The sequence below is a fragment of the Seriola lalandi genome, unplaced genomic scaffold, assembly GCF_002814215.2.
Source record: "Seriola lalandi dorsalis isolate HSWRI2012SDOR001 ecotype SW California unplaced genomic scaffold, Sedor1 jcf7180002054692, whole genome shotgun sequence".
NCBI classification, from domain to species: Eukaryota; Metazoa; Chordata; class Actinopteri; order Carangiformes; family Carangidae; genus Seriola; species Seriola lalandi.
In genome coordinates, this window is record NW_019525245.1 from 3,247,807 (window position 1) to 3,275,053 (window position 27,247).

Consider the following 27,247-nt stretch of genomic DNA (forward strand, 5'->3'; position numbering starts at 1 on the left):
GACACTCAACAGCTGCTGAACCCAAAAACATGCAGCGCTTCATGCAGCAATTGAGACTGTGATGATTTAAAGAGAATAACTAAATCATGTATAACCCTCCTGTTGGTCTGAAATATCTAACCTTAATATAATTCACATTTTTCTTTCCTTCTCTACTTTTGGCAGATTAATGTTCTTCAGGCCAAGAAGAAGTTTGAAATCCTGGATGCAGTGAGTAGATTTGTCTCTTTAATATCACATTGACATCTGTACATTATTATATATGTTCTGTATGTGTTAAATATTCACCCCTGTGGTGGGTGTGTGTGTGTGTGTTATTAACACAGCTGTATTACAGTATACTTTCTCCCTGTGTCTGCTGCAGATGCTGTCCTTCATGCGAGCCCAGTACACTCTGTTCCAACAAGGCTTTAATATTTTGGATGAGATTGACCCCTACATGAAAAAACTGGCTGCGCAGGTAAGAGGAAGCAAACCCGCCACACTGAGTGCCATTCATCCTCAGTCAAGAAAATACAGTACATGCGCACGCACATATTCAAATGCACTAGTTTTACTGTAGTACTACTTTTTTTCTATTACTGTATTTGCTCAGCTCCCCCCATAGACAGCAGCTCTTCTGGCAAATGGTACATGTACTGGAATAATTAATAATAATTATTTTACTCTTTGCTTGTTATTGTCTGTAACTCCACCTGATGTGGGTCATGTTATGTGACTTTTTCCGTTTAGGCTTCACAAGCACAATAAGTACTCCTCAGCACCAATTAATAAAACTAACACATGTACATATTCAGTTATTGTCATTTAAAATATGTTATGTTGTTTATCACCATAAGTTAATTACAAGCTAACAGGAAAGAAAATGAAAAGCTAAACATTCTCACATACACAACATGAGTGGACATGGGTGAATGGATGTACGGGTGAGTGTTTGTGCATGCATCTGCATGTTGATATTTTTAACTTGCTCATGTTTTCATTTACTTGTCTCACTGACCCCGCCGTCCTCTGTTGTGTGCAGCTGGATCAGCTGGTCATCGACTCGGCCATGGAGAAGCGGGAGATGGAGCACAAACACGCCCTCATCCAGCAGAGAGTGAGACAACAACACAGCTCTTATCTTCCTCTTCCTCTTTTCTTCTATTCAGTGAAAACTGGCACAGCTTCTCCTTTTCCTCTCATGTCGCCTGGATACATTGGGACTTTCACCTTCTGCACAATTAGAACTAAAACCCTGCCCTTCTGCTGATATGAGAGTCAAGAACAATAGACGACAAAATACTGAGAAACAGCCCCTTAGTACTGTAATATACAGTGATGTGGAGATTATACATTATTTAATATTACATTGATGTTACCATTTTTTTCAGAACCATTACAAACTAAAACAAGCCATTATTGTTTGTGAAACCCTTAGACAACAATGTTTTTGCATTTATGTAGGTTAATGTAAATTAGTGTTGGTTACACAAATAAACATGAATCGGTGGTAATAGGTAATATTCTTTTTAAAGCCACTGTATATATCACTTTTAACACAGATAGAAGATTCTTTTCTATTTTCATGTTAAGTATTTTTAGCATGTTTACCATGTTAGAGTTTTAAACCTCAACAGTAGATATCATGGTGTTATGTCATATGTTTTGTCAAAAGTTGTGAAACTAGATTTTTCTCTTGTCAAAAAAATCTTATCAACGTTTTTCACTCTCACTTAGCATGACCTATTCCTATTTATTTATGGAAGTTGAAACATCTAAAAAACAAAACACTTGGGTTAGAGAAGGTATTTATGTGCATTTCTGAAATGTAAAATGTGTCACGCAACACAAACCTATCTCATGTTACCATCAAATACGTCACTTGAAAAACAGCTTTTCATAGGACCTTTTAATTATTTTTTACATCACCTGCTTCGTGACTCGCTGTCGTCTGGTTTTTCGTTTTGTTGAATTCAGCGAGGCACAAAAAAAAAAAAGCCTCCAAAATAATTAGAACAAGTTTATAAGTGCAGTTTTTTTTTTCTTCAGGCTCAATTTAAGTGTTTAAAGTGGGAAAGCAGTTCCCACAAAGACAACTCAGTAGACTTATTTCAGACGTCCATCAGCCGAATAAAAACAACTCTTTCAAACGTTTGTGCACAGATGCACAAAAATCATCCATCTGCTACCTGAAGAGATGCCAACAACATGGCTGTTTTTCTGCCTGATTTGGCTCGTCCCTCTGATTGATTTAGTTGCCAAGTGGAGGCATCCTGCCAGACTCATCACACAGCTTTGTGCCCGACCTGATGGCCTTTCAGCAACCCTTCCTCCGTCTTCTAATGTGATGAAGAAAACAACTGTTTCCTGGAGGCCTTGTGTGTTTCAGGAGCCTTCTGAACTAGCAAGCTAAAAAAAATACTTTAGTGTAAAAACCCTCTGGAAACTGGCATCAATTAGGGCACGATGTCTCTCATGAGCACATATTTACAGTGGATTAATGTTGTGAAATTCATGCAACGGTGTTCTTTTATTAATACATTTCTTTCCCTCTCTTCTTTGTGCCCTTGCCTGACTACATTCTTTCACCGCCAGACTCTGATGCAGGTGAGTTTTTTTTTTTTTTTTTCTCTCCCTCTCTTTATCTGCAGCATTAAAAATTAATCCACAGCCTATTCATCACATAAGTATCAATCAGTCCTCTTGGTTCAAAGTGTTTTGCAATGCAAACCATATTAGTGTTTTTAAAGGTTGTCAGAGGATGTTTGCTGGAGTTGTACGATGGTTCTCTGTAACCTGTATCACAATGTCTGTAAATGAAGAACCTTTTTTCAACCACGCAGCCAACAGAACATCATAAAGCCTCACATTTTAAACTCATTTTAAATGTTTTCTCACTTACAGTTTAGCACATGCTTTATATACGAGCTGTCACACCACAGTTACCTGACTGCACATGTGAACAGCAACTGATGTATGTAGAGCAGTTTTATGGCCATCACACATGCCGTCTCCTGTGGCAGGAATCAGTAGGACCTTTGGAGTTGTAGTGCAGACAGTGTGTGTTTCTGTATGCATCATCATTTAACACGTGCGTGTGCGTGCGTGGGTGGGTGGGTCTGTCTGGAAGCGTCACAGGACACGACATAGGAAGCATTGTAAATCAAACACAGATTGTTGTGTTTACTTGGCTTCCAGTGAACTTCTGTGTGTGTCTGCATGTCGCCAGTTCATACTTGTGTGGGCGCGCCAGTATGACCTTTTGCTTTTGTTTAGATACTTTTCCTATCCTCTAACCTCATCTCTTTGCATGCTCCACTGGCACTTGACTGTCAAGACATTGTGTGTGTTAAATCTTGGATTTACCCCTGAGTCCCCCTCATGTGTGACACATTTCTCCACCCTGCCTGTTATACTCATCTAATCTGCTTTCATTGGACAAACCCTGGGAGCTTATTTTCGTTTCTCATTTGATGTTGCCTTTATTCTCTTCTCTGAGATCTCTCTCTCTCAGTTTTCTCTATCCCTCACATGTACACATGCACGTAAGCAGCCACACACATTCTCTCCTCTGCCTGTCCCTCTTTGAACAATGCCGCGCTCCCAAACATCCTCCTGCTGTTCTACTTTGTTTCATCTGAAAATCTAACCCTGAGGATTTGTCAACACGTCAGCGAGCCAGTTAAGAAGATATAATTGTCAAAGTAGCAGCTTAAGAATAGTAGCTATGATGTCTTCTTTTGTGTCAGGCACTATTTCTCATCTTGTTTTCTTCTTTGTTAAATTGAGCCATAATCTTCTAAATACTTTAAAGTGTACTAAGTCTGTGTTATTATTTCTTCCTCTTCTTTTTTTCTAAAATTTTAAAACCCTTTTATGTCATTTATTATACGTCATATTTTTTATTTCTCACCCTTTTTCATACGCCTTTCACTCCACAGTCATTTAATGCCGATCAGCTGATCAATACATCGCACACATCATCGCGTGTTGTCTGTTTTGCATCCTGCATTTCAGTATCTTGCCTGTCCATTTACTGCCGACAAAGGTCTGTGTGTGGCAGAGCTTGCAGAGCGCAGTACAATAGAAGAAGAATAATCCAGGGCTGAATGTCAGCTCTGGTACAGGTCAATATCTCACCAGGGACTGTAGAGATCTGACTGTGCAAGATGCCAGCCTCAAACCCTTTCCCTCTCCGTCCACTGCCAGCTCCAGCCAAAGTCAACAGACGGCGTAACAGCGCACAGTAAGGGGTAGAATGTGAAGTGACAGAGCAAGAAGACAAAGAGCGGAGGAGGGATAAAGAGAAGAGAAGAACAATATTTTTTTATTTTTTTATTTTTTAAAGGGAGGAGAGGAGTTAAAGATCCAGACAGGGAATATGAAAACTATAGAAGAGGAGAGAGGGGGTCTCTGCAGTTGATTCTGAATTATATCTCACTTATTAGAGAATAAATGTATGTGGGTTTTCCATAATGAGCAGGATGAGGCCACTGAATGGAGACTTTAACTAATAATCTGATCTCTATGATCAGATTACGCTTTATGATTTATGTGCCATTGCTATTTTGTAATAATAAATGACATGCTTTATTTCCCGTAGACGAAACACAGGGCCTATGAGTAAAAGCATTTTGCACACAGTCGTAGGTGGTGACTGTGTAAAACAGATCAGATGATTAGACGATTATCAAAGCCAATCAGTGATAATGCACTAGAAAATGTAAACTGTATGCTTCAATAATATTGTTGTGTTTCATTTTGCTTTGTAATTGCCTCTATTAAAAAAAACATTGAAGAAAGATAGAGACAGATAAAGACAGAAAAAGACACACAGCATCAAGAGATTCAGGAGAAAATGTTGCCATGAGCCATTTCAGCTTGTCTCTTGTGAATGGCGACTTCTTTTTTCAAACTCCCTCCATATTCAAATGTAGCAGTGCAGGAAGCGAAGCCATGAGACCGCAGCAGAGTTTGTGAATTATAGATGGTATACATTGTTTATTAATAGGCCATTAAGTAACTGCAGGAATCATATTCAGAAGAGAATAAGATGTCTTCATGATGAATTAGTTAGAAGTAGCTCAGGATACATTTGATGTCAATTTGGACAAGTTATTTTACAGTGGGAAAGGATACCACAACAGAGAAATGAGAAAGTACGAGATACTGTATGTTAATACTTTTTCAACAATAAATACATTCATATTTTAATAGATGCTAAATCTGGTGTGAGGATCTCTTCTTATGGAAATAGATTAAAACATATGTGCCTCTGATGAATTGACATCCATGATATTCCCATGGAAATGAAACCAAAAATATAATCTTGTCAGCAGTGAGAGACTGTTTTTATCGCCCAATCTCCCTGCAGACGATCAATCTAGATCATCTGTACTTTCACAGTCCTCCTCTGCTGGTTGTGTGGCACCTCACCTCACCCCAACTTTCACTGGTTTTGGTAAATCTGTGATTGCCTTGGCTGGCCCCATCCCCATCCTTATATCGCCCTGTCACACACCACAGATCACACACTCCCCCTGTCTCCTCTCTCCATTCTTTCACAGCAGTGTTTTATGTGTGCAGGACTTCATTGTGGCTCCCAGGGGGACTGTTGCCTCAGCTCTCTCCCCCTCCATTGTTGTAGTTTTTGGCTGTACAACCTTTTTTTTATGTCAGAGGGAGGTAAACAGAGAGAAAACTAGGAAATTAACAAAACTGTGAGAGTAAACATTTTTAAACCAAATTTAAGTAGCTGTAGTCTAAATTACAATAAAGACTACATTTTATCACTTTAACTGAGTCCAGGGGAATTACCAGAACTATGTCTTCATCGCTTCCACAGGAACTGGGTCACCACTATACAGCAATAGCATAGATGCAAATCATTGTGCTACCTCAAAAATGAGCCTATCACTGAATCAACATCTCTGATACAGCCTGACAGGTATTTAAACAGGTGTAACAATCATACATTTTTTAAGCGAAGTGCATTTTTTAGGTTCGTTGTTATGCGGCCGCCTGTGCCTTTGCACACTTGTGCGCTGCATTCTTCCACCGTCGTGGCTGATTTAAGGTGGGAAGAGCGGGCTCTGGGCGGGTGTTTGGGGAGCAATAATGTCAGCTTGATTAAGCAGGAATAGTGTTCAGAGCCGCAGACAGATGGAAAGCTGACTCCTCCAAAACTGCAGATGAAACTCCGGGTTTGAGAAAAGCTGCGGGGTTGGCCCGGGGAGGGAAGGGAGCACGGCAGCCAGGCCTCCCCCCGCTGTAAAATGAAATGTTTGATCTGCGGCAGCCGCGACGGGGTCACCGGGGCACGAGGACTGACAGCTGTATGATAATGAGCGCTCGCGCAAGATCCACTCGGCCGGTGCGGTCAGCAGGTGGCGTGGAGTGAAGGAACGGCACGAGCGTGCTGCTGTTGGATGACAGTGTCTGATCTGCTCTCGCGTGGGATGCACGTGCAAGTTAATAACCTGTGTGCTATTAGAGATGCTGTAATGCATTAGTTTATTTATTATTAAGTTATTTATTCTGTTATTGAATTATTGAATTCGTTGAAATGCTGTTGGATGCCAGTGTGGTAAAGATGAAGATATTTGGCAGACTGGACTGGACACTGGTGAGAAACGTTACTTTCTTTTGTTTTATTGTTTTATTTTTCATTTGAGATTTTGCATCACTAATTATCGGTATAAACTGAGGCTACTAGACACCATAGTGGAAGTGTGAGGTTGATGTGAGTGTATGACAGATACTGATACAGGGGTGTCTCCTTAGGGTCCAAAGGTCAGAGACCACAATAGGAAAGTGGTTTCAGACTTTTGGACCCCTCAACTCTGTTCTTTTTGCTATGTTTAATCAGTGAGAAAAGACTGAGTTTGGAAATGCAAAGTGGTCTTGTTTTCCTTGTCTTCTTTTCCACGTGGTGAAAATTAGCTTTTTCTTTCTAGTAGCCTGTTTCAAAATGTAAGACACGGCTCTGGTGCTTGTATGTAAGCGCTTCTTTTGGATCAAGTGGAAACTCCTTAAGTTTTGAATGTCTCAGCAGCCAGTCAGGAGACAGACTGTTGTCTCACATCCCACCATGTTTTTGCATCACATTCGCTTGAATGTTTTCACACAAACCTGTAAACATTACACACAGGATGTGGCTTTCCAATTTCCGACTTTTCTAGTGGTATCCCAGTACCACATGTTTCTACTCTCTGAATCTTACAGGAAGCTTCAATACTTTAAAAAAAAGTTAAAGTACATGACGGCATCAGTGTGCAGTTATACAGTCAGTGGGGTTTCTGAAAAAAGAACACACAGAATCATTCAATGATCTTTTCAAGAGAAGAGAAACAGTGCCACAACAGAGCATGGGCCTGTGTGTGTGTGTGTGTGTGTGTGTGTGTGTGTGTGTGTGTGTGTGTGTGCGTGTGCGTGCGTGTATGTGTGTGCGTTTGTGCATGCATCTGCCTATCTGAGCAGTTTGCCATATGGCGAGTACTACCTTACCCCAAACCAAAGGCCTCCTTAACAATAATGAAACCCCAGCCTTGATTCTCATTTAAATCTGTATGCTTGTGTTATTCACCTCACTGAGCAGGTGGCATCTCTCTTAGAAAGTTCAACTCTGTGTGGACAAAACAGGTAAGAAAATAGAGAGGGTTTCAGCTTACAGGAAGAGAGGTGTAGATTTGACATGACCTTTAAAGGTAAACTGAAAAACAGATGGTCTGTGCAAAGAGGATACAGACTGATATTTGTGGAAGATCACACACATTCCAGAAAGAAACGGTGTAAAGATGTGCATAACAGAGAAGTAGTTCAGCAGCTGCATTATGTCAGCACAGATAACTGCATGTAGTGATAACGCTCTGTCTGTGTTTCCTTGTTGTTGTGTTCTGGTGGACTTTTACCACCCCACAGCATCTACTACTTGATTGATTAAGACTGTCACCTATGAGCCATTATAAAACTGTCTGTGATTTATAGAGGTGAAAAGTTGAGACCGGTTGTTTTCCATGATGACATAAGTGTTTTTGCAGAACAGGTGAACATGCAGTATCAACAGGAACTAACTAAATCCTGGCAATGTTGCCTTCAATACATTGGTGTATAGCTAGACCTTAACATTCATGTGCCTTTGTGTCCTCCCTACAGGACTTTTCCTATGATGACCCCAAGCTTGAATTCAACGTGGATGCACCTAATGGTGTGGTCATGGAGGGCTACCTCTTCAAGAGGGCCAGCAACGCTTTCAAGACCTGGAACAGGTAGAAGAGAAGTGACAAGAAAGAGGGAGAAAATAATAAAATCTAATTAAAGCAGTTAAACAAAAGTACTGTAACAATCAGAAGACATGTATTTTTAGGAAAAGGATGGATTAGTTAAATCCATTAAACTATATTAAAAATGTACACCTATTTCTCAGAGCCCAAATGACAAGGGCCAATTTAATGCTCTGCATTGGCTTTTGCCTTATTCCAACAGTCATGAATGACCAGTGTGATGAATAGTGTTTTTCCCCCAGCAGAGTGGATTTTAGTATATTTGATCTCTCTTACAGAAACTAATTTCATACCTTCTACCCCCTGCAGGCGGTGGTTTTCTATACAGAACAGCCAGCTGGTCTACCAAAAGAAACTCAAGGTAAACTTTGAATTTTATTTTATACTTAGATTTTTTTCATCATTGAATTTAAACTACTGCACAGTTTAGAGTTATTGAGCTAATTGTTGATCATTTGTATACTGTTGGGGAAGAAAGGAGCCATGCATTGACCTATACTTTTCCTGATCAGTCAAAGCAGGTGAGCTGATGTATAATATATAGGCTAAGCATACTTTTCATGTTATGAAGTGGTTTCATCAGTGTGAAATAACAATTTACAGCAAGATGTTTCAGGAAATGATCCAGCTCAAAGCATCTTTTTTAGAAAAGGTTATTAAAACAACAACAACAACAACAAAAGTATTTCCATGTTTTAGAGCTATTTCACAGGTAATGTTGCAGATGTGCTGGTGTTTGAGAGACACAGTTTCATTTTCCATTAATGATCAATCAAAGAGCAATAGTGGATAAGAGAGATGTCAACCATTATGTAACAAACATATGGGCGTGTAAAACTGATACTTAAAAAAAAAAACAGGCCCAAACTAGATTTAAAGTCGTCGGTGTGGGTGTTTCAGTAATCAGAAAGTGCTGTTTGTAACTAAGCTCCCTAGAGTGTAGAGAAACAGAAAAGTCAGACGCTCTGATGTCTGTCACCTCAGGTAGCTGTTATAAAAGAGGCAAGAGTGAAAATGTGCTGAAATCTTGTTGTAAAGTGTAAACTTCTCACACTTCACTTGCTTTTTCTTCTTGTTTGCCACTTTTGAGGAGCGTAACTTGTTTTGTGTAACTTGCAGTAAATATGGCGACGTTGTTATGACACTCCTCTCTGCCAATGACAGGACTCTTTGACAGTGGTGGTGGAGGACCTGAGGCTCTGCTCAGTCAAACCGTGTGAAGACAATGAGAGGAGGTTCTGCTTTGAGGTCGTTTCACCCACCAAGTAAGTGTGTGTGTGCGTGCGTGTGTGTGTGTATCCAAAAGATTCCTTTTTTCTTTTTTTTTTCTTTTTTTCAGATTTTCATTTCACTTCATTTTCATTACTGGCTATAGCAATCTGAATGAACTAAACAGATGAATAACGTAGTTTTATAACATCAGACAGTTCTGATGATTTCTAAGCGGCCTCTGTAAACCTGTAGGAGCTGCATGCTGCAGGCTGAGTCTGAGAAGCTGCGACAGGCTTGGATCCAGGCCGTCCAGGCAAGCATCGCCTCTGCTTACAAAGACATCGCCGACAATTATTACATTGAGGTATGAACACACACATGTATATACTTTCAGGCGAAGTCACATGACACAGTAACACACGTCCCATTTCTTTTAATTACAACCTGGTCCTTGTCTGTCACTAACCTGTCCCCACCGTGTCTCTGCAGCACTTGGACCGGACAGCCTCGCCCTCCACCAGCAGCATCGACTCTGCCAGCGAGCCCAGAGAGAGGGGGGAGAGGGCTGATAGAGGAGTGAGGGGAGGGGGAGAGAGCCTCCTCCAGAGGGTACAGAGCCTGCCGGGCAATGAGCTGTGCTGTGACTGTGGCCAAACGGCTCCATGCTGGGCCTCCATCAACCTGGGAGTGCTGCTCTGCATCGAGTGCTCAGGGATCCACAGGTAACTGCACTAACACTAAGAGAGAGTGTAAGAACAACAGCAGGTCAGCTGATGTACAATATATTAGAATATTTTTCAACTTATGAACTGCTTTCGTCAGTGTGAAATAACAATTTACAGCCATGTGCCCCAGGAAATCATCAGGCTCAAAGCATCCTTTCAGATACGGTTATTAAAACAACAACAAAAGCATTTCCAGGGTTTAGAGCTAGTCTTACCTTTACATAGGGGAAATCCGACCGTTATCTTATATCAGACCAATGTAATGAAAATAAAGGAGTTCCAACCTGCAGGAGTCCAAACTGGATTTAAAGTCAACAGCGTGGGTGTTTCAGTTTTAAGAAAGTGCCGTTTGTAACTAAGCTCTAGAGATCTTCAGAGTCTCTAGAGTGTAGAGAAACAGAAAAGTCTGACGCTCTGATGTCTGTCACTTCAGCTAGCTGTAATAAAAGAGGCAAGAGTAAAAATATGCTGAAATCTTGTTGTAAGATGTAAACTTCTCAAGCTTCACTTGATTTATGTTATCTCTTTTTCTTCTTGTTTCTTTCAGGAGTTTAGGTGTCCATTGCTCTAAAGTACGTTCACTGACGTTAGACTCATGGGAGCCAGAGTTACTCAAGGTGCGTCTCTCCAACACATTTGCCTACAGCTTTTTCTTTCTGTGCTGAGCTTTTTTTCCCCCCTTAGAGTTGCATTTATGATTCCTTTAGTGCATTGCTCCAATTTGAACTACTCTTTTCCCCTTTCTGTCTCTCCTCTTTGTCCTCTTTCCTTCTCCTGTCTCATCTAGCTGATGTGTGAATTGGGAAACACTGTGATTAACCACATTTATGAAGGAGGCTGTGAGGAACTAGGAGCAAAAAAACCTGGACCCTCCAGTTCAAGGTCAGTCTTCTACTCCAAGATGAACCTTTACATCCCACAGTTAGATTAGATACCTATGGCCATAGGATTAACGCCACTCTGACCTGTCTGTATGATGTCAGTGATATCTGGCTCTCAGTGTTCACCATCTTATCTTATCTGTATATATATATATCATGTCTCCAATTATGTAAAATTCTCTGTTTGTGATCATCTCCCCCCAAGGCAGGAGAAGGAAGCCTGGATCAAGTCCAAATATGTGGAGAAACGTTTCCTGAAGAAAATGAGCGGGAGCGAGGCATTGGTGGAGGGTGAAAGGAAGTCCCGCCCCTGGACAGTGAAGAAGTGCCAGCGACACAACAGCTCTGTTCGAGCCCCCAACAAGGCCCGTAGGAAATACCACCGCTACGAGCCAGGCAGCGCCTCACATGCAAACCTGTCAGCAGGTCAGTGGAGGGAATTGACTTTGCTTTGAAATATGATCAGTTTCATGCCCTCTGTAGAGTTAAACCTTATGCCCACACTCATGAAATCAAGAGCTGCAGGATGGCCATACAGTATATATCAAATCAGATTTATTGTCATTTTACCATACATCTCTGTACAAGGCAGAATGACAGAACATTTCTCTGGGACCAAGGTGCAATGAAACATAAATCAAGGAACTTTATATGCATACTAACATTTCCCTGAGTCACGCATCCCTGAGATGTGGGAAGTTCAATGGTAAAAAAAAAAAAAAATTTAAACGTCAAAGAAATATGCATAACTAGATATAAACAAAACAACAGTTAAAAGAATAACAAAATAGATATGGAATAATGAGTATCCTAGATGTATTTAAAACAATGTGAAATGAATTAAAGTGTCCAGTACAGGTATCCAGATCAAGTATGTGAGTTAAGTGAAGTTACAACCAGTCACAGTGGGATGGATCAGCTGTGAAGCAGCCTGGTAGCCTGTGGGAGGAGGCTGTTTAAGTCTTGTGCTTCTAGCTCTAATGCCACAAAACCTCCTGCCTGATGCCACAGGATCGAAAAATTTGTGAAGTGGGTGTGAGGAGTCCCCGACAATGTTCAGTGCCTTGTGAAGGCATCGGCTCTAGTGAAGCTCCTGAACAGAGAGAGGCTCCAGCGACGACTGCTCTGACTTTGCAGAGCTTTAGTGTCGCTGTTATTGCAGCTGGAGTACTGAGCGGTGATGCAATATGCCAGCACACTCTCAACTGTGTCTTTGTAAAAAGTTGTGAGGATGTTAGGGGGGAGTGTTGCTGGCTTCAGTGCAGTCTCTGTTGGGCCCCATTTGACAGTCCTGGTGGCGTTCACGGACCAGGTGAATCTGTCCGAGATCTGCACTTTCCTCTCTCCACTGTGGAGCCACTGATGCTGAGGGGTGCGTGCTTAAACTGTGACCTTCTGAAGTCGACGATCATCTCCTTAGTCTTGTCGACATTGAGCACCAGATTATTGTCCATACACAGCTCACTAGGTGTTTGACCTCCTCCCTGTACAGTGTTTCATTATTATCAAAGCTATGTAGAGCTTTCTAGTGTAGGTGTCCAGGTGAGTGAGTTCTGTGTGCAGTGTGGAGGATATTGAATTGGTCAGCAAATTGGAATGGATCCAGTGACGTGGGGAAGCTTGCAACACTTCATCACTATGAGGTTCAGGGCGACAGGCCCCAATTGGTTTACATGCTACTGGAATTATTGTGGTGGTCTTGAAGCACCTGGGGACAATGTCTTGACTCAGAGAGATGTTAAAGATGTATAGATAAACAATCTAGACTGAAATATTGTGATGTTTTGTCCTTCGGCAGCAGCGGCAGCAAAGTTTCGCCGGGATTCCCTGTTCTGTCCAGATGAGCTGGACTCACTGTTTTCCTACTTCGACACCGGCTCGGGTCCTCGCAGTAAGTCCAATGCACAGTCAGTACAACACACATCTACGACTAGATTTTCAGTAAGATCTAGGTAAGAGCTCCTTACTGTAACAAAATAACTCACAAATTCAGGTTCTTATTGCAGTTTCTGGAATATTTTCTATTAATTGTCCAGTCCTACTGGTAATGGTGTGTGTATGAGCAGTACAGTAAGTGCTGTGTAATGATTAACGTGTCCGTGGCTTGGCGATGCTTGGCCCCGCAGGTCTTAGCAGTGACAGCGGCCTGGGAGGAAGCACCGACGGCAGCACTGACATCCTGGTTTTTGGCTCAGTGGTGGACAGTGTCACAGAAGAAGGTGAGTGTGTTTGTGTGTTTTACACAAGGATAATATCATGTTGTTTAGAATATAAAGGAGAATGCTGCTGTCAATAAGAGTTACACATGTGAAAGTAAACTACTGTGAATCATTACTTTTGTCAGCTATCCACTCACTCTCTTGCTACCAAGTACCTTTGATCACTTTGCCTATATGCTTGTTAGGATTCATGTAGCTGAAAAATACAAAGACGTCATGTTAAGTGTAACCAGATGTTCTGCATTTTTATATTAAGAAGGCCTCTATCCTGGAATTCCTGTGCATTTATTTAGTGTTAGTTGTTGCGCAGGCAGTGTGTATGGACAGAAGAGACAAAGACAAACTGCATAAAGAACGCTGGTATTATCCTTCCTACCAAACTACATTCTTTCAGAAAGTCTAAAATATTCCATTTGTCATTTTTCCATCATTGCCATCGTCCTGTTTCCTTACCTACTCTCAGAGGAGGAGTCGGAGGAGTCTTCCAGTGGAGAGGTAGAGATCGAACAGGAAATGTCCTCAGACCCTGAGGATCCGAGGGAGCTGCATCCTGGGGCGCTCCTCCACCGATCCTCGCGTCTACACAACCTGCCGCTCATGGCCGAGGCATTGGCACATGGTGCGGATGTACACGCTGCAAGCGAGGAGGAAGAAGGGAAAACGCCACTCATACAGGCTGTGATGGGGGTGAGACAGTGTATTTGTTCAGCCTGCCAAAGTATTTGAGATTAGATAAAGTGGGAGGAGTGTAGATATACTACAACCTGATATAATCTGATTTAATTATTTAATCGTCATTACTGTTTTTATGATATCAAATCATTATGGAGACTGTCCGGGTTAAAAATGAAAAACAAATTATTTGATATAGGTTATTAAACCATGTTTATGTTATCATAATCACAGCCATAAACAATTAAAAAAACAGATAAAGATCTCCTCCCTGAACATGTTGTCTGCAGCTAGGAGGCAATAAAAAATGGTTATGGTTAGGTACAGCTCTCAAAGCAAAGTAAACTAAAATAAGCAACTCTCTCTGTCTGTCTCTCTGCCAGGGCTCTCTGATAGCTTGTGAGTTCCTGCTACAGAACGGAGCCGATGTGAACCAGAGGGACATGAGAGGCAGAGGCCCGCTGCACCACGCAACCTACCTGGGGCACACTGGGTAAGAAAAGTCAACAAAGTGAAAGGAACCGGTTAAGAGCTGTTTGCCTCTGCCCTCCTTGTGACTCCCAGTTCATGTCCCTGCTTGCATGTAACGAAAATAAAAAGTGGGTATTGTAGATGTGATGTGAAGCGAGTTCAATGAAATTACTCCGACATGACGAGGACTACCTCACTTACCAAGCATTTCTTTAGGACTGTAGTATTAATAACCATTTTCCACTGAAACTACCAAAAGCCATATTTTCTGAGGCAAACATCCTTGATCACCTCTCACTGAATGGCCTACACTCAGAGTTTCATCTCACTGTGTCAAATCATAATTCACTGCATGGAAAAATCAATGAATCAGTTTAACATTTTAAAAATATTTTACTGATTCGCTTGCTATTTATTTCCATGTGCATTTATTCTCCAATTATACTATATCTTTCCTATTTTTGGTGTTAACAACAGATGTATTAATATATTTCTTTTCTGTCTCTACATTGTGTCTTGTACAGCCAGGTGTGTCTGTTCCTGAAGAGAGGAGCTTCACAGACGGAGGTTGATGAGCAGGGTCATGATCCCCTAAGCATCGCTGTCCAGGCTGCCAATGCAGACATCGTCACCCTGTAATTTACCCATTATTCTTGGGCAAGAGATAATCATTGTTGTAACATGAATAACCGCATTCCAACTGAATTCGAAAGCAGTTGTTAGGGGAATTAGTAAACATTTTCCATACAACTCGGAAAGTGTAATCCTTTCCTTTAACAAATAACAACCTGACACAACCTGTCAGCCTAATTTATGATTATCTCTCATGAAATAGTTAAACTTACCATGAGTCAAGATCGTTTGTCTTGATGACTGTTTCCAAGGGGAAAAATTAGCTTTCGCCCTAAGCTAAATGTTGTCACAAGATGTAATTATTTTTCAGTTAATATGAAAGCTGGTCTTGATGATGACCTTTACTCTCTTTTTCCCCTCCCTCCCTCCTCTCATCCTCTCTCCCTCACTGCACCTCACCATCTCACCACCTCTCTAACGGTCTCCCCCCACTTAAAAATCTCAATCCCTTCACTTCCACACCGTCACACTCCCCTCATTTTATTATCCCCATTTTTCATTTCTGCCTCTATGTTTATCCTCCCCTTCTCCTCTATCCTTTTTCTCCCTCTTGCCTCTCCCACTCTTGCTTCTCTTCGACAGATTGCGTTTAGCGCGGATGAACGAGGAGATGCGAGAGGCCGAGGCTCCGCTGGGTCAACCAGGTCAATACCCCAGCAGCAGCCCCACTGAGCAGCAGTATAGGAAGTGCATCCAGGAATTCATCTGCCTCACCATAGACGAATGCTAGTCATTTCTGTATACAGGAGCATAGCTCGTGCTCTATACATATATATGTGTGTGTATTTACATATATATGTATATACACACACATATATACTGTATATATTCTTCCTGACTGGGAACAGAAAATAATCATGTAGACGAAGTTGCCCCTAGACACTGATCTCAAGTCTGTCACTTACATAGATCTAGGCTTACGGGCAACTTCCTGGGAGCGTCTGAGAAGAGAGGAGAGTACCACTTGCTCATTACAGGGGTGTGTTGTGTCATAGGGAGACCCCTGATGGACCTTTTTAACTCTACTGACGATACAGTCACCACCTCCATTTCTCTGCATCACCGCTATGTTTCTGCTTGCCATTACTCGGCACTGCTATACTAGCTACATCACACACGCACAGTAAAATGACTTTTTGGTGTTTTGCTAACAGGGTTATCCTCTAATTTATCATAACGTGGTTTAACCTTTTGTGTCAGGGTGTGGGTTTACTGTTGCCTAACAGCTCTTACCTCTGAAGAATTTTTTGCTGCATTAACCCCCTACACTTTATATCTATCCAAACCATCTGTGTGACATCTAACTTACCCATCTCTTCTTAATCGGAAATGTAAATATACATATTTAGAGGTTATATGGGTATTCTTTTAACTATGTGCTGTGGCATGAGGTGAAGAAAATGGTATTTGTTCCATTACTTAAAGAAAAAAAGAGTAACTGAGAAGCTACAGTAGAGGTGGGCAGGGTAGTTTACTGTGTATAAAGAGGTGTCAGGAAGGGAAATTTAATGTAAAACTGTGACAAAAATACTGAAGGGCTCGTGGGGAAGAGACCCTCACTTGCTTTCTAAGATACTTTGTGACATGATGAGTGAGTGAGTGAGTGAACAGGAGAATAAATGAGTGCATGTGTCAAAGAATACTGAGAGACAGAGTTAAATAATATGATATTATGTTACATTATGTAAAGGAAAAAAAAGAAACTGTGCACTTTTCCCATCTACAGTATTATAATTTTTATTTTCATTCAGTTAGTGTGACTTTTTTTATATTGTTCTTGTCTGCTCAAGCTGTTGTATATCTATCTATTGTCTATTTTATTTTTGTTTTTTTTGTTTTTTTTAATTTATGTCTATCTCCCCAGAGGACCAGTGCAATGCATACTTGGGTGCAGTTTTCGTCTGCATTTCTGTTAACGATTGTCATTTTAGTCTGAAAGCATTACTTGGAATTTATGACAGGAAGTCTTTAGATTGCATCATGTAACAGCACTCATAAAAGACGATTTGCTTTCATTTTTGCTTTAGAATGGCCTTAGATTGCTATGAGTACAATTATTTGGCATCCAAACAAACCACTGAAAGAGATTTTACTGGCTTTACTATGGAAATTGTAGTTACAGTTTATCTTTTAATTAATAGCAGTCATTTGTCAGTTACTAGTGAGGATGAGAAGTTGCTAAGTTGTGAAGGTGATTTGCAGACAAACAGAGCAGTTTTGCAGCGAGGGAGTGTATAAAACTGGATTTACATCTCACCATTGAACAAGTCGTCTGTTCACTGCCGTTTACAGAACAAAGGCGACTTCTGAGTAAATAACCACACCTTAGTTTTGTTGTAAATACTCATCCATATGACAGTATCTGTGGTGAGATCATGGAGCTTGTGGGGTCAAAGGACATATATTTCTGGCTTCCCTCACTGGTCATCGCTAACAGTATTCTCTGCATGCTTTGCCAGAATTATTTTTGGGAAGTTCAACATTGTTAGCATTATGAGCATGATGAAATAATTTTCTATGGTTTGATCATGTCGTGCAGTGCAGTCCTGTGGAGTAAGCATGTACCACCATATGACCCCTCTGGTGTCAGAAGTCTCTTCCTTTTTGCACCTCTGTGCCAATCTTCCATCCACGGACCAAATCTGTGGTGACTTCGTCATTCCTGTCTTTTTTTGTTTGTTTGTGTCCATCAGAACTTACAAACAGCAATTCTGATTAAATTTTTTAATGTTGTGGTTTTATTTTCCTCTGCCAAAGACTTTTTAAAGGGAAAGTGTCTGACATTGATGTATGATATCACGTTTTTTGTTTTGTTTTGTTTTGTTTTTTTACTGAAACTGTTCAGAGTAGATACAGCATAGTCTTACCATGCTTTGTGAAGTGACAGAGTGGTAGAAACACTGTTGGTGTACTCACATGTTCAAAAGAGGTTACAGAAATATGACTGACCTGAGAGATTTTGATATGGCAGGTGATATTCTGCAATAGTTTGATGTACTGCAAGTAGAACCAGTCTAGAGGGTGATGTGAAGCTACTGTGACCAAACTGTTAAGGGCCCACGCCCCGGTGGAAGTATTAAATGTTGTGTCCATTGTGTGTATTGACATAGGAGTGGTTAAAGGTGCTGTTCAAAGCAAACATGCTGTAAATAGTACACTTGTGTATTTTAACTCGAAGCCAACTGCCTCCCTCTCAGCATTCAATCACGGATCCTGTCTGATCTGTTTTATGTTTGTCTTTTTATTCTCTTCCACAAAAAACTTGTCAGGCAGAACTTTAACACAGTTGCTGCTCTACTTCTTCTGTTCACTGACATTTGGATATCTTTGGAATACTTTCTTCCTTGTCTTTAGAAGCACTGAGGGGACAAAAAAAAACAAAAAAACAAAATGCATACAATAAAACTGAGAAACTCTTGATGAACTAACCCTGCTTCCTGCTTCCTGCTCTCATTTCTGTTTCTTGTCTCATCTCTTATGTGTGACATTCTCTCAACATTGCAGCAATATATTTCATATAGTTTACAGAAAATTCTAAAAGATCAATTAATAAAATAGTGATAGATTTCATTTCTAGGTATCTGTCTATTTTGAAATATTGCCAGATGTTGGGAGAATAGTATTTTTCACAATCTGGTCTGGTGTGTCTTTTGGTCTATAACAAACTTTTGGGTAGCACTTGGCTTATTCAAAGCAATAAACCACATATCTTACTGCCAACAAATATACTGTAACTGAGGTGTGCACATGGACACGTCCACACTGCCAGCACACAAGTTTAAGATCATTTTAGTGTTTAGGATCTTATGGGTATTAAAAAGTGCTTCCATTTCTAGCCTGCAGCAGCAACACTGTGCCTTGAATAATTCAGTGTCTCCAGTGTGTAAAACATTTGTGTGGTCTCACAAGCATTGTTACACCATCACTGAAAAAATTGTTCTCACATGCCAGAAATGCCTAATTCGTCACCTTACACTAAATGTAAACAACACGTGTCCACTTGAGGAAATAAACCCTGACTGACATATCATTGCTTCTGTTACCACAGGGGTTGCCATGGGCAGCCGGAGAGTTAAACACAAGGATGTTCGGGATAGAGTGAGTGAAGCCTCCTGGGCCGCCTTACTAGTGGGACTAGTGTGATACTGGGATTCTCTCTGCTTTGGTGGTTGCGGATGATCTGTAGGGTGTCCTGATCTGTTTCCCTTTCTGTCATAGACACACTCTCTCTCTCTGGGAAAATATTTGAAGCCGTTTTGATGTTGTGAATCTTATTTGTCTCTTGGGGAGAAATTATGCATTTGGAAGGACACAGAAATATTCTGTTGAGGAATATTGTGTCGTAACAAGATGTGCCAAGACTCAGCTATAATGTGCTATCCACATACATTTGGAAATTTGCAGTTTATACCTCAAAAGAATTTTCAAACATCCAATGTATGGTGGGAAGTAGGTCACAGAGAATGGGTAAGTATATTACAGTAAAATGTGAATCAGACTAGTAAGTACATGCATCCACATATCACTTGGTAGTGACCTGAATATGAGAAGACAAAGGATTCCAGGATGATGTGGGAGGGAAATGGACAGGATGCTTACCACTCTATCCCTTTAAGTTCCTAATTTTCTGTTCTGCAAATGAACCGAAACTCCCTTCTCTGTATTCATTTTTTTTTTAAAAAAAAGCATAAAATACAGCTTAAGCATCTGACAGCGACAAAGGATTTGCTTGTATAAACAACAGATGCTTTATGGAAGAATGAATCACTTTTATTTTCCTGAAGGAATAGGTATCTATGTACCACCAAACTAAACGGAGGAGCTTCACTCAATCTTGACGCAATGCTTTTGGGGGGCTTTGCTCTTTCATGGGTGCATAAAGCAGAGGTTTATCTGCTCTGTCTTTCTCCCTGAATAGTGGAATGTGCGTTGCTGGAGATTGCATTATTTTCTGGCTTATTTCCTGTATTTTATGGCATTATAATGGTTTGGTGTGTTTATCACTTAAAGGAAAGCAAAACCCAGCACACTGGTTACCGCAGTCTCCACAGTGCCTACGACAACCCCACCCCCTTGACTTAAGTGTCCCCTGTTGCAGGTCACGTCTCCTATATTGATGTCTTTCGCGAGTTTTCTCTCCTCGCGTCTCTCCAGCCCGAGAAGTTGAGGAGAAGGAGTGTACACTTCAGCCGCTGCCAGGAGCCATAGTGGCCACCACTGACCACCACTTCAACTGACCACTCTTCAGTGACTTTGGAATCATAAGGGAGGCATTGAATGCCATTAAAAGAGACATTTTGACGCTAGGAAGTGAGTGCTGCAAGTGTAAGCAAATGGTCAAAACTTTGCAAGTAATATTTCATAACTGGCTTGTAATTGTCCTCATCTTATTTTGTAAATAAATTAAGTCAATAAGGCCAAGATTACAGACCTTGGTCTTGTCAAAAATAATGTTATTTGGTTCAAACAGTTCCTTTGAACAAGTGTTACTTCAGTTGACCTGACACCAGGTTGTCCTAGCATGTCAGAAGATCTTTGGACACATCAGCTGTTTTTCAAGGGGCACTCCAACACTTTAGTATTGCACTTCCATAAAGATGAAGGAGACGTATTTAACAAGTCTTCAACACTACTCATACTCTTAAGTATGCATCAAGCACGCAAACTCTATTTTTCATTTGCCACTATGTAGCCTAACACATAGTGTATTTTGCCAGATCCTCCCTGAGTGGTAAATGCCCATGTCTTTTAAACTCCACTCCTCCTTAAAATTTGTAATCTCTGGGCCAAAGCCAAAATAACCTGCACAAATGTTTCCGTAGATGCCATTGTGCTCTCTGTGATGAGTAAGCTGTACCTGAGGTTTAAAATCAGTGAAGTGCCCCTTTACTGTTTTGAATAATTTCATTTTGTCAACTGCAAATTTTCAAACTGTGTTTTGCAACTGGTTGCAGAAATAAAATAAATTGTGAGTAAAATGCCCTCTGGAATGTTTTTGTGCATCTCAATTTGTTTTTTTTTAAACTTTGGAAAACAAATATAAGAGCAACAAAGTTTATGCAGTAACATAAAGCACCAGAGAGACGTGTAGGTGAATGAAGAGAAGATGCAGACACAGACGACTTTGTAATGTGCCAATCGTGTCTTTATTACTAGAATACAAATGTATGTATCTGTATTATGATTATTAAGAATTTGCAGGCCTATTAGATATTGTTGGACTTTTTGAGAGATTACAATTAGACGTGATATTCCAGATCAGCTCGTGACAGTAGTGCGCTTGATAAGTCGTTTTCAACCGCTTTAACACAAATGAAGAAGAAAACCGGAAGCGTCACTTCTCCTGCTGCTGGTGAGAGCCAAAGCTACGTCGGTGTCATCGTCTTATCGGTTTGGGGGTTTGACAACAGAAACAACACCCTTATTTCGTGTCCAGCCACGAATACCCATTTTCACTGGGGTCTCTGGAGAGGTATGTCTGTGCTACAAGCCCTCTGGTTGGCAAATACGGAAGACGCGGGGTTCCGCTCTCGTTAATAACAGAGCTGTTTATGCTAGTGGATGCTAACGCCAGGTAGCTAAACATAGCTGTGGCCTAGGCTAGCTAACGTTAGCCGGCGGTGGCTAACACAGCGACCAGTGTACCTGTGAGCTTTATCCGGGTCCAGTTAGCCTGCCTGAGCGGACAGCACCAATAACGCTGTGATTATTGAATTAAAAATATGATGCTGGCTGGTCTGCTCTGTTTGTTGACTGTCGGTGGTCGAGGGACTGTCTGCTGTCTATCTAACTTAACGATCTGTTCAGGTAGACAGAGATTTAACAGTAGCATAGCTCGCCAAGGAGCGGATTAGCCTCAGCTAAAACACAAGTTGCGTTGAGTAACCTGTCATTTATGAGGAAGTGATGCTGAAATCATTTCAACTCTGTCACAGTTCAGCTCAGCAGCGAGTACATGTCAGCTGGTAGCCGCATGACAGCAGGCCAGATGGCAAATAGTGGAGTTGTCTTGAGTTCAGTGCGTTGAGGTTGAGAGCCAGTTAAAAGTACATTTAAATCCACGTCGTGTGGCCCAAAGATGTAGCAAAGTACAGTCTCAAAACATCAGTACTTTTCGTATTTCACTTTTTAAGACTTAATACTTGAGCTTTAAATTGAAATACTGCAATATTTTACTTGAGTCGACATGGCAATTTTATATCAACAAGTCATATAAGACATAAAAAGAAATTAAGACAAAAAAATTGAATAGATACATTTAAGTTTTACATTGGTAACAGTGCATTTACAGAACCAGGAGATATAATAAATATTCTTAAATCTACATTAATGTTGGGCTTTTCAATAGCTGCATTTATTTGATAACTTTGCAGATTATTATTTGATTGCCACCTGATTCTGCAACGCATTGAAAAAATATTTACCAATAGGTTGAACTGATAAAATGAATCGGTGGCATTTGTGAGAAACATGGCTCTCCTGGCTACAGCTTCCTGATGTGAGATTTTGCTGTTTGTTTGTTTTTTCTAAATCTTTGTAAATTGACTTTTTTTTTTGGACTTTTGACTGTGAGTCAGACTTTTATTGGCATTTTACAGACTAAACAATCCATTGAGCAATTAAAAAGTAATATATAGATACGTCATTACAACCATGCTTACCTCTAGCATTAAAATAAAATCTTACTCCTAACAGCAGTAGTCTTCCTTAATGTTTGTTGTTTTTAAGTGCAGTATCAAGGTACTCAGTACACAGTACTGTGGTAAGATGACCCCTAATTACTATCTTCAGTCCCTACGAAGTCCCCACAAATCCCCATCACCAATCAGGTGACAGTATCTGTAAAATAACTGTTCTAAAAAAAATCACTTGTCAATCATACTAATATATATATTTATTCTCTGCATTTTGAAGTTTTGCCAAATATCAGGAACAACTGAGGTGAAGCAGTGTACACAGAGCCTGTTTAGACACACAGTCACAACAGCATGAACACAACACGAGTTATCTGAAAGTTCAGTTGAAATGTCTGCAGTAAAGGAAGGATACACTTTGGTCTAGTATTGCAATGGAATACAACCTGATAGTGTTACCGCACTAACAAATTTCAAGACCAGAGATACCAAGATAAATTGTAGTTTCTCTCTTTTGCATGTCCTCTAAATCCTCAGATGAACAACAACGGGAATAAGAGAGCTCCAACCACAGCCACTCAGCGACTTAAGCAGGATTACCTCAGGATAAAGAAAGACCCTGTGCCTTACATCTGTGCAGAACCTCTCCCCTCCAACATCCTAGAATGGTAAGGTGTTCATCCTGGAAAGGCCTTTGTTTTTTAAACATCAACCAGCTCTGACACTTAAAAAAACATATTAGATTCTAAAAACCCCAACAATTATATAAAAATATAAGTTTCAAGACATCTGTCTCTGAGACAATCAGTGCCAACAGAATTGACCAATTACATAAGAAAATTCAACTGAAACATGTATATTCAGATTTAGTATTGGTGAACCATGCTGATAACTGTGTTGACAGTAGTTCCCATGAATCCTGTTATCAGTTTGTTTTATTTAACATCCAAATTAACTGGAAAAAGTGGTTTAATGTTTTAATATTAACCAGCTCCCACAGTGTGTGGCTGTAGGAGTACGTTTTTTTCAATGAAAATCTGATTTTAAAAAAACATGATGACTTGAAAGATCATCTATAAATAATGAATAATCTAAGCACATTTTTGTACACAATCCATTAAAGTTGTTGTTATGTAACTAGTTATAGATAAGCAGTAAAGATATCATAATAAAAGTTAAACATTTAGTCATTTAGTCAGGGAATATCTGTTGGCATGGAGAGTACTTATGAGAACACGATATAACATCCTGCAGTACATGTTGACCTATTAAAGCAGTTTAGTGTCACTACCATGATTCATCGGTTAGACTTCTTCCTGGTTCCTTTTGTGGTTTGAAGTATTCAGTCTCTTTGCTTCTTGCACATTTTATTTTGTTGCAGATTTCATTTTTATTAAATTCCCATTTTTGCCCATCCATCTACACTCAGTAAGTACATGTTTTTGGGTCATTCCACCAACTCACCTAGGACCTTTTTTTTTTTTTTTTTGACATGAACAAGGAAAAGTTCCATATTCCTCGTTGGCATGGGATAACCCCTTTTGCAAATTATTAACAATCATAAACTGTAATCTCATATTTAATGGTAATTTTATCCATTTGAAATAAAATGTACAACACAATAAAGTGTACAAAAAGTACTTTCTGAAGCCACTCTACATATTTGTTCATATGCTGGCTATACCTTCATTACACTGATACCTTTATAAGTTATGACTTTGTTAACTAAAATGCCAGTGTTTGCTTTAACCTACCCTCTTTGTTCAAACTATATATTTTTTTTTTTTTACAATCGATGACACACCTGAGACATGCTGTTGATTTTCCGGGACTGAAAACGGGACATGAAATTATTTGTGCGCCTTAATCTATGATTCACCTCACTATTAGTTACGTGTAATGTGTGTTTAATGGTGTTCTGGCATTTTCCATCTCTGACCTATCAATGAGTGGGTTCTAATTAATGCACTCTTGTCACAGCCTTATCAGACTTGAGAAATAAGGAAGCATTACCAGTGCACACAGAAACTATTCTATTTATGGTAAAATACACTGGCAAGTAAAGCCTTTGGAATTGCCTTCATTTGTGTACAAATTTGTCTTAAAATATGGTCTGATCTTCATCCAAGTCATAATAATAAACAAGCACAATCTATTTTAACAAAGAATAACAAATAACACACAAATCATTGTACTGTTCTTTTCCGCAATGAAAACATTATTAAAACATTCACAGTGTAGACTGGAACAATTATGTGAACCTCAGAGCAACTGCTAAAGGCTTAGAAGAATCATTGGAGCTGGACAATATCTCTTGCATGGAGCGCGTTGCCATGCCATGGATACCACAGAGGAAAAGTTTCGCTGCGCCCCTGAAGGTTGCCAAAGAGCAGGTTGACAGTCCACAACACTACTGGAAAAATGTTTTATGGACTGATGAAACTAAGGTTTATTTATTTACAGCTAGACATCTTCAAGGGGGAAATTAATTCCCAAGTTTATCCAGCAAGATACCTGGATAATATCAGGGTGGCTGTCCAACTGCTAAAGCCGAAGTTGGGTGATGCAGCAGGACACGACCCTAAACAGCATTGTTATGGAAACTGTTTGACTACATTTGGGACTTAGATGAATAATCAAATCACATTTTATGACCAATAAATGCAGAAAACCAGGTAATTCCAAAGGGTTCACATACTTTTTCTTGACACTGTAGATTGTTTTATTTCATTTTTATTTCATTTTTATTCAACCAATTAAGTCCTGTTGAGGTCCTACATCTCATGCAAGGGAGGTCAGTGGACAAAAAAGTTAGTTAAACACGACACGAAAAATTAATAACAATACTAAAGTGGATAAAAAGAGCTAAGAACTGAGACAGTTAACAATCAAGTTAATTACCATAGAATTTATAACTGTTCTGAAATTGGCCAGAGATATGATTCCTAAATTAAATTTTCTTCTGCTGGTTGTTTGATGTTTTGATCCCAGTTGGATCTTCGTGAAGGAAAAATGTTTAAAAATGATAAAATTAGAAACCATGCTGTTGTCATATGCTGTTGCCTGTGTCCAACATGTGATGTGCATCCTCCCTTTGTTTGTTTCAAGGGGCCTGAAGTAGAAAACCCAGACTCAGGCTAACACAAGTCTTTCCTGTCTTCTCTAGGCACTATGTAGTCAGAGGTCCTGAGAAAACTCCATATGAAGGTAAAAGCTCCTGACATTGAAGTAGCACCTACTCTTCTGGTAGCTTCTGTTAACGGGCATATTTTGACATGCCTATACTTGCTGATCTATGTGGCTTAGACATGATGTCAGATATGGGAAGAAGTGGCTCATTTTATGGCTCAGTTTGTTATCTGTCATGTGACATCATATTTGTCTCTATTTTAGGAGGATATTATCACGGAAAACTCATATTTCCACGGGAATTTCCCTTTAAACCACCAAGTATCTATATGATAACACCAAATGGGAGATTTAAGTGTAATACAAGGTGAGAATGTAGTTTCTTATTGGTGAAATGATAAAATTCAGGATTTCAAGACTTTTTGAAAAATGCTTTGGTTGTTATTTTAGAACTTGTTTTCCACTTTTCCCCTTTTTTGTAACTTTGCCTGTTTCTTCCACAGGTTATGTTTGTCCATCACAGATTTCCATCCAGACACATGGAACCCCGCATGGTCCGTCTCCACCATCCTCACGGGTCTGCTCAGCTTCATGGTCGAGAAGGGCCCCACCCTCGGGAGCATCGAGACCTCTGATTACACGGTGAGGTTGCATAAATGATCATGAATGCTGAGCAATGACATGAACGACCTGTGACGTCTCAGATATTTAATATGCATTTTATTCTTTTTCCAGAAAAGACAGCTGTCAGCCCAAAGTCTGGCCTTCAACCTCAAGGACAAAGTGTTCTGCGAGCTGTTTCCTGATGTAGTGGATGTAAGTATGAGGTGATCTCTAACTTGCAATTTGCTTCTCTCTGTTTTTTCTTTTTGGTGGCCTAATATTTTCCCTTCTCTTTCCCTCCCATCACCAGGAGATGAAGCAGAAACAGAAGGCCCAGGAGGAGTTAAGTGCCCGCACTCAGCCCCTCCCCTTACCTGATGTGGTGCCCGACGGTGACCCTCAACATGCCCACTATGGCCTCCCCGCCCTCAATGGAGGTCCCGTCCCGCTCGGGGCTGCCAACCCCGCCCCTGGCCTGCAGCAGGCCAATCGCAACCATGGACTTCTAGGTGGCGCTCTAGCCAACCTATTTGTGATTGTAGGCTTTGCGGCGTTTGCCTACACAGTCAAGTACGTGCTGAGGAGCATAGCTCAGGAGTGAGAGGAGCCGGCGTTGTACGCCGACGCTCACCCCTGCAGGCGAGCCAGCTAATGGACTCCACATTCTATAAACACACTAAGTGGGGGAGGGATGTTAAGTCCTGGGTTAAAACCCTCCACGACCACCACCACCACAACCACCACCACCATGGACTTTGGAAGATGGAAACTCAAAGCCGACCCACACAGGAAGGATTGAGAGGA

At 40.5% G+C, this 27,247-nt stretch overlaps 2 protein-coding genes and 1 long non-coding RNA gene across 3 annotated transcripts in view; 2 read left to right on the forward strand and 1 right to left on the reverse strand.

Annotated features, from left to right (window-relative positions):
• LOC111667787 (arf-GAP with coiled-coil, ANK repeat and PH domain-containing protein 3-like) overlaps positions 1-21,055 on the forward strand; it is a 57,574-nt gene extending 36,519 nt beyond the window's left edge. The window contains exons 7-26 of the mRNA XM_023423605.2: positions 166-210; positions 365-460; positions 1,025-1,099; positions 2,578-2,589; positions 8,137-8,249; positions 8,574-8,625; positions 9,429-9,529; positions 9,729-9,840; positions 9,966-10,198; positions 10,749-10,818; positions 10,989-11,083; positions 11,288-11,508; positions 12,881-12,973; positions 13,209-13,301; positions 13,765-13,988; positions 14,357-14,466; positions 14,969-15,079; positions 15,660-15,721; positions 19,126-19,175; positions 20,176-21,055. Of these exons, the coding sequence (XP_023279373.1) occupies positions 166-210; positions 365-460; positions 1,025-1,099; positions 2,578-2,589; positions 8,137-8,249; positions 8,574-8,625; positions 9,429-9,529; positions 9,729-9,840; positions 9,966-10,198; positions 10,749-10,818; positions 10,989-11,083; positions 11,288-11,508; positions 12,881-12,973; positions 13,209-13,301; positions 13,765-13,988; positions 14,357-14,466; positions 14,969-15,079; positions 15,660-15,721; positions 19,126-19,175; positions 20,176-20,244 (2,037 nt within the window). The 3' untranslated portion in view covers positions 20,245-21,055. The remainder of the gene's footprint in view (positions 1-165; positions 211-364; positions 461-1,024; positions 1,100-2,577; positions 2,590-8,136; positions 8,250-8,573; positions 8,626-9,428; positions 9,530-9,728; positions 9,841-9,965; positions 10,199-10,748; positions 10,819-10,988; positions 11,084-11,287; positions 11,509-12,880; positions 12,974-13,208; positions 13,302-13,764; positions 13,989-14,356; positions 14,467-14,968; positions 15,080-15,659; positions 15,722-19,125; positions 19,176-20,175) is intronic.
• On the reverse strand, positions 8,858-13,844 carry LOC147818125 (uncharacterized). The gene is made up of 2 exons (XR_015438295.1): positions 13,755-13,844; positions 8,858-10,213 (listed from the first exon to the last, which is right to left on the reverse strand). It is a non-coding gene; the product is annotated as an uncharacterized LOC147818125 (long non-coding RNA).
• Positions 21,056-21,390: 335 nt separating the features above from the next.
• Positions 21,391-27,241, forward strand: ube2j2 (ubiquitin-conjugating enzyme E2, J2 (UBC6 homolog, yeast)). The gene is made up of 7 exons (XM_023423456.2): positions 21,391-21,549; positions 23,249-23,379; positions 25,878-25,918; positions 26,105-26,207; positions 26,344-26,482; positions 26,576-26,656; positions 26,754-27,241. Exons 2-7 carry the CDS (start codon positions 23,249-23,251, stop codon positions 27,042-27,044), a joined length of 786 nt encoding a protein of 261 aa, XP_023279224.1. The 5' UTR covers positions 21,391-21,549; the 3' UTR covers positions 27,045-27,241.
• The last annotated feature ends 6 nt before the right edge of the window (positions 27,242-27,247 follow it).

Excerpts from the sequence above, each read along its gene's own strand:
- ube2j2 (XM_023423456.2), top strand. The coding sequence starts at position 23,249 with ATGAACAACAACGGGAATAAGAGAGCTCCAACCACAGCCACTCAGCGA. Across the intron at positions 26,208-26,343 it reads AGATTTAAGTGTAATACAAG|GTTATGTTTGTCCATCACAG; the intron begins GTGAGAATGTAG and ends TTTCTTCCACAG. Across the intron at positions 26,483-26,575 it reads TCGAGACCTCTGATTACACG|AAAAGACAGCTGTCAGCCCA; the intron begins GTGAGGTTGCAT and ends TTCTTTTTCCAG.